A 7,157-nucleotide genomic window follows, 5' to 3' on the forward strand; every position below is an offset into this window, starting at 1 on the left:
CATAAGCACGAGAAAACGTTCTTACATGCTTAAAGTACATCTTAAATTGTTTAAATATCCGCCTCGAAATTTCTTACCTTTGTTAAGAATCACAAATATTTTATCTCAGTCTGTTATATATATATATATACAAAGACTTTTTAGTTTTGATTGACTTTTAATTTTTCAAGTCTTCCCCTTAAAATAAAAAAACACTCTATAAGTTTTATTTTTTAAATCATAGTATTAGTAGAATAGTAAAGTTGTATTGAAGTAAGCGTTGCTGAGAGTCACACAAATATGTTTAATACCTTGTAGACCTACAATATAGAGTTTTTACCCAATAAACTCGATCTAAAATCCGTAACTTGTAAAAGAAATTACAGGATGGAAAAGATGGAAAAGATGTCAGAGGTGAATGTCGATGCCGATGCCGAGAATCCCACGGACTATATGCTCGACAAGGAGATGGATCTGCTGGGCGAACTGGGCGATTGCCACAAGACCAAACTGGCGGGCATTGATGTGGAAGCGAAATCTGACATGTCCCACAATGGTAATTTTCCGATGGTCAGCCAGGCGACGACAGGAGCTGAGGACACAACACTCCCGCAGGAAGAGGAGTCGGATCTGCTGCCCTTAGGATTGGTCCAGAAGGAGGGGGAGGAGAAAACCTTGTGTGCCATTCAGGCTCTGGACAAGATAATCCAGCGGATGGAGACACTGCAGTGTCGGATTCGTAGATTCCTGCAACTGGAATGCGGTACCGATAAAGATGAATCGCAGATGGAGAAGCCTGCAACCTAAAACGATACAATGAAAGGAATGATCAGAAACTATTGGATAATTATAAGAAAACAAAAGAAGTGAAGCTCGGAAGATTGCTAACAAATGCAATTTATGCAATGATATACAAAAAAAGCTGGATTTAAAAACGAAGGATATATTAATACAAGGGAGAAAGAATAAACACACTAAACCTTAAATATAGTTCATGATATCAGAGACTTTTTAAATGTCAGAAGATCTATAAAATGCAGTTGACAATAAAGACAGAAAACTTTATTCTATAAGAAGGAAATATATTCAGCCATTTGGAAGCATTACAAAACAAATATAAAAAATTTGAAAATAAAAAAAGCATTTTAAACATTGAAATTTGTAGGTGGAAGTTTTTGGTATTATTTCTTGGTGCAAGCGAAACGAATAAACTCAAATTAAATTTTTAAAAAATTTTTGAGATAACACTTTTAATTTAAGTAAAATAACATACTTTAAGCAAAAACATATAATATAATTATTTGTTTTTAGAAGCTTAATACTTGTATTATTATGTACATGTTTTGTGAACATATTAAACTGAAGACTTAAAGACTTAAATAGTCAAAATATTCAACAGTGTGGATAATTCCATTAAATCAGCCAAGCCGAACTTGACTTTTGAACTCCATTGAAAAGAGCGCTCCTGTACTGAAATTAAAAAGCAGCAATTGTGGGTGGAAGAAGGATGGCGAGGTTGAAAAGAAATAAAAGAAAAGAAAAGAAAATAAAATAAAATAAAATAAAAGTAAAATAAGCCACCAGCACATGGGTAGTACATCATTTTGGACTTTATCAGCACAACAGGCAGCCGAGCAGCGCGCGCGTGGGCAGCTCCAGAGTGGAATTCCGATGCCGCCAACGCTTCCCCGCCAGCAACATCAGTCGCACTCACAGCAGCAGCAGCAGCAGCAGCAGCAGCAACAACAGCAGCCACATCAGACGCAACAGCAACAACATAAGCAACTCTAGCAGCAACAACTGCAATTGCAACTTAATTGAGGCTTGTCTATGCAGTCTTAGCCAAAAGTAACTGCGGTTGCTCTTCGGTTTAACTTGGTGCTGCTGGTGTGCATGTTAGTGTGTGTGTGTGTGTGTGTGTGTGTGTGTGTTAGCCATCTCATGTCGCCCATTGCGAACTTGATGCCTCGCTGCCCCAGTGCCTTGATGCTCCACAGACGACCAGACAGCAGCAACAGCAGCAGCAGCAGCAACAGCAGCAGCAACGGCAATGGTAGCAAAATCACTCGCAGCAGCAGCAACAACACAAGCAACATCAGCCGTATATATACTATATACCTATATAATAACGTACTGAGGGCGTTGAGGCAGCAACTTGGGGAATGGGGAACTGATGGGTTGCAGAATCAGCCAGCGAAGCCATCATCATGGCCACCACCAAATCCGACCAAAAGCCACCTCACCTCCAGCTATTGCACTATGGGAAAACAAATGAAATTACTTTTGTTCTTTGCCAAAATTTCTCTCTATGCATATTTGTAAAAACCAAAGTTTTATAAACTTTTTCGTTAAAAACATGAAATTAAGAAGCACATATAAATATAATACATTTATAAAATTAACATTTAGCTTGATCTCTTAAAAAGAACACTTCCAGATATATAAAAATACAATTTTTGAGAAGATAGTTAGTTCTCAAAGTTTTGTTTTTTTCGTTTATGTAATTAAAATACAAATAGTTGAAATATTAATAAAAAAAAACTGTTTAATCTATAAATTGCAAGTACCTACTCATAAAGTTTCAACCCTCAGAGTAGTTTTCTTAAAAAAAATATTACAATAATGTACAGTCTTGAATTGTACTAGTACAAATGTAGTTTTCATTTAAAAAAACACACATCAAATATGTTTCAAATTATTTTGTTATATAAAACCACTCCGTTGGGAAGAGGAATTGACACATTTTTGGCTAAAAACCAAACTTTCCAGCCCACAGTGCTTTGGACAATTTAAGCTCATTCACTTGCGGCTGATTGCTGCTGGCAGTTGTTGCTGCTGTTGTTGCTGCCGATGGTGGCTGCTTCTCCTGGTTTTTGGCTTGTTGTCTAGCAAATTCACAAGTTCAAGACCAAGAGCAAGGCAAAGTTGCAGGGTCTGGTTGCATGTTGCTGATGTTGTTGCTGTCGTTGCTGTTGTTGCTGTCGTTGCTATTGTGGCTGTGTCGGCAATACATGCAACCAAATTGCATGCAATGCACAATGCACTTATCTAAGATGTGGCAAAGGCAGTGGGTGATGTCTGAGCTGGAGCGGATTGGGGATTGTTGATTGTGGATCGGGGATCGGGGAGCTGGAATGGAATGGAAAGGAAAGGAAAATGAGGGGGCGGAATGAAGCGTGGCAATTGCCAGTGCAATTTGCATTTTGCATTTCGCACCGGGCGTTGTCAAATGACCATCCTCGGCAAATGGGGAATGGCTTTTTAATGGCCACAATGTGGGTTAAGTCCAGCTCTTGAACGGCTCTAATAGAACCGAACACCGAGGGTAGACAATAATCCATTGGATTGAACACATCACCAGCAGCAGCAGTAGCAGCAGCAGCAGCAGCAGCAGCAGCAGCAGGAGAACCAAAGCAACACGAAATTTCGCTAAAGGCCGCCAGGCTTTGAGGGTGGGCAGCAAAACCTCATTTGCCAGCCAGAACTTTATGGCCCGACCAAAACTGCCAGCTTGCATGTCAATAGAACATCACTCTTTGGTATGGGAACTGAAAAGAAATTATCAAGACGCGCCGCATAACAACAGTCACAGGGTCCAAGTCTTTGTTTTGCATTTTACATACCTCAAACTTGCTTAACTTTAAGTAGGGATAAACATTAAATGGTTTTTTAAATAAATTTTGGAAAAAAATTCCATTTCGCCAAAGCTTTTAACATTTTATTTCTCAAAAATATCGTTTTATCATCTAACTATCTATATCATTAACAATCTATCATTTTTATTAACGGTGATTTACGAACTTTTGAATTATAAAACATTTAAGCACTATTTCAAATTATATTTTAATGATGTTGTTGCTGCAGTTAACAAATAGCAAACTAAGAGTATTATTCTCATACACGTAGAGAAATCGTATTCTCAAAAAAATGATTGTCCAGACCTGGATTATCACTTTGAACTAAAATATATTTGTTCAAACTTTTTTAAATCTTTATAATTTTAAAATTTACTGTGCTTATCTATAGAGCATTCTCTGTATATCTTTATACCCAAGGACCCAAGATGGCAACCTGGAAATTTCCTTTCAATACGTCGGCATTTCTGACTGAATTTGACTTTGGTTCTTCTATGATTTATTATGGTTACATCTAATTAAAACGGTTTTGCAGTGCGATGATGGCCAAGGCAGCAAACATGGCCCGACGTAATGAAGCTAAATGTTCCGCACTACGGTCAATTGGTTGACCATAAGACAAGGCGATACGATGGGATGAGAAGAGAAGCCGAGAAATGTTGAGACCAAAACTCCGACTAAGACTTTTAGCTTAGAAAAGTTGCTGCACAGAAAAAAATATTGTTTTGAGATACACATAGTTCTTGCTTTGATCAAATTTTATGTTTTTCCTTTAAGAACATTTCGCATAAAAACAGTTCAATGCTTTAACACTTTTTATTAACACCATAAATGTTAGTAATTAATATTTTATTCTAGGAATATTATTATTATAAATGACCTGTAAGTAATTAATTTAATTTATTAATAAACATTTTTTATACATTTTTTTTCTGAAATAAGGGCGTTTTAAGTATTTTTGGATTATTTTCTACAGTTTAACTAACCCAATTATTAATATATAATTTTAAATAATAGGGCTTAAACTTTAATATAATAAAAATTGATTTGAAAAACTTTTTTTTGCCGCTTGGCTTGTCCATTACGTCGTTTTTGTTTTTCGCTGCAGCTATTATGATGGAGAAGAAGTCAATTAAGCCAAACGCTAAAAGGCCACGAAAGATAAATGACAAATGACGTGTCTTAAACAGTGCTCAGCATCCATCTTCAACCAAAGAGAGAACATATGCCAACTCTTTCGTATCCCACATCCAATGTGGCCGCGTCTAATTTCCAGCAAAGAAATATCGCACAACAAGTGCAAATGCAATTAGTCGCGGGCTTTATTTGTTTAAACGAATGCCGACTCGCACTGACATACACGATCAGCTTCATATTGCGATCATGTGATGATCGCGGTTCTGGTCCCGATCCCATTCGATCCCATTCGATCCGATCCTCGTCTTCGTCTTCCTCTTCCTGGAACTTGTTGCACACGGATCAAGAGCAGCAAGCAGCATGCCGCATGCAGCATGCATCATGTTGCAACTGCAACTGCTCGTCGGTCCAACATTTAGATGCTTTGTAATTGTTCGGATGATTTTCGCTGTATTTGGCGTGCTCAGACCATTAAGATGGTTTAAATGCCCGCCTTTTGTGACTCTGGTGCTGGGAAATTGAGAAATCCCATCGAAATCGGATCACAATTAAATAAATATTTTATTTATTTACTGGCCATCTTGCTAAGGAAAAAGCTCATTTGTGCGTTTCAAATGCGTTTGAAATTCGTAATATTAGCTCAATATGCACATCAATGGTTTTTATACGTTCTTAGTCATCATTTTCTACAATTCATATTTTTTGAATAAATATCTTGTTCAAATCAATGCCTTGGCAGATATGTGACACAAAACCCAAACTGCTAAGAATGTTAATTTTATTACTGGAATACAAATTCGATGTGTTAAAGCTGGACTTTAATTACTTTATTTACTGGACTTAAGACTGGACATTTTTTTCCTAACTTTAATGCTTTATATATCTAAGTTAGTAAAGACAACATTTAACAACTATCTGTCTTGCATTGCCTCTTAAAGTTTGTGTCTTAACTTTCAATAATTTGAAATTAAATTTTTACCAGCGAATCCCAATTTGTTTATACCCTTGCAGAGGGTAATTTAATTTCAATCAGAAGTTTGCAGTATATATATTCTTGATCAGCATCACTAGGAGAGTCGATCTAGCCGTGTCCGTCTGTCCGTCCGTTTCTACGCAATCTCAGTTTTAAAGCTATCTGCTTAAAACTTTCCAAAAATATTGCAGGTAGCATATAAGTCGGAACGAGCCGGATCGGACGACTATAGCATATAGCTCCCAAAGGAACAATCGGAAAAATAAATGAAAAAAATTATAACTGTGCTGTTTTTTAATTTTTTTTTTAGTTCTTCGACATATAGTAATGGTTAAATATTTTAGAGTTACGGTTTAAATTTCATCAAAATCGGACGACTATAACATAAAGTTCCCATGGGAACAATAAAAATATTAAAAACAAATTTTTTTTTAATTAACTTTTTATTTTGTATTTTTTTAGAAGTTTTGTGGATTAATTAATAATTTGACAATTCAAAATTACGCCTTAATTTTATTAAAATCGGAAAACGATATTATATAGCTGCCATAAGAACTATCAAATAATTGAGCTGCAAATCATCATAGCTTCAACTTTTTTAAACATATACGCAAGTAAATCATAATTTTAATGTTTTCAAAAATATTGCAATACCCTGCAATATCTGCAAGGGTATATGAACTTCGGCTTACCGAAATTTGCTTCCTTTCTTGTTTTAAATTCTTTTTGATTAATTAATAATTTGACAGTTTAGAATTACGCTTTTAATTTCATTAATATCGGAAAACGATATCATATAGCTGCCATATAAACTATCGAATAACTGAGCTGCAAGTCATCATAGGTTCAATGTTTTTAGACATAAATGCAAGTAAATCATAATTTTAATGTTTTCAAGAATATTTAATTTTTGCAATAGCTGCAAGGGTATATGAACTTCGGCTTGCCGAATTTGCTTCCCTTCTTGTTTTAAGTTAATAAAAATGAGATTAAGTTATTATTTTTTTTTTTAATTTTTTTAATTTGGGATCCGCTGTCCATATAACAGCGTTTAAAGTCCTACTTCAAACTAGTTTAGACCAACATTTTTTTATAAAATACTTTGATTAGCTATATTATTTTACGATGAGATTACATTCTGAACATAGTAATATAAGTTTAGTCTGGAGCTTAACTTTCTTTCATCTGCATCAAAATCTTAGTAATTAGAATATCGAGAAGCGGAATCAGAACGGTATCGCATTTTCCATATATATTTTTATAATTAAGTATTTAACTTCAGGGCTCAGCTGGAAAGTAGCATACTTTAGCGCTAATTCTCTTCTTTATGACTGCAAAAGTGTTGCACGCATTTGGGCTGCGGTCAAATAGATCGCATCGAAAAACTGGTATGGTGGGCATAGTTTGAGGAAGCACTAGCCTTCGTATAATAT

At 35.6% G+C, this 7,157-nt stretch overlaps 1 protein-coding gene across 1 annotated transcript; it reads left to right on the forward strand.

Moving 5' to 3' along the window:
- The first annotated feature begins 256 nt into the window (after positions 1–256).
- On the forward strand, positions 257–880 carry LOC128265242 (uncharacterized). Its single transcript, XM_053001119.1, has one exon. It carries the CDS (start codon positions 367–369, stop codon positions 784–786), a length of 420 nt encoding a protein of 139 aa, XP_052857079.1. The 5' UTR covers positions 257–366; the 3' UTR covers positions 787–880.
- The last annotated feature ends 6,277 nt before the right edge of the window (positions 881–7,157 follow it).

This window comes from Drosophila gunungcola, unplaced genomic scaffold (assembly GCF_025200985.1).
Source record: "Drosophila gunungcola strain Sukarami unplaced genomic scaffold, Dgunungcola_SK_2 000105F, whole genome shotgun sequence".
Classification (NCBI taxonomy): Eukaryota; Metazoa; Arthropoda; class Insecta; order Diptera; family Drosophilidae; genus Drosophila; species Drosophila gunungcola.

Bases quoted from the DNA above. Each gene is read 5' to 3' on its own strand.
- LOC128265242 (XM_053001119.1), top strand. From the start codon at position 367: ATGGAAAAGATGGAAAAGATGTCAGAGGTGAATGTCGATGCCGATGCC.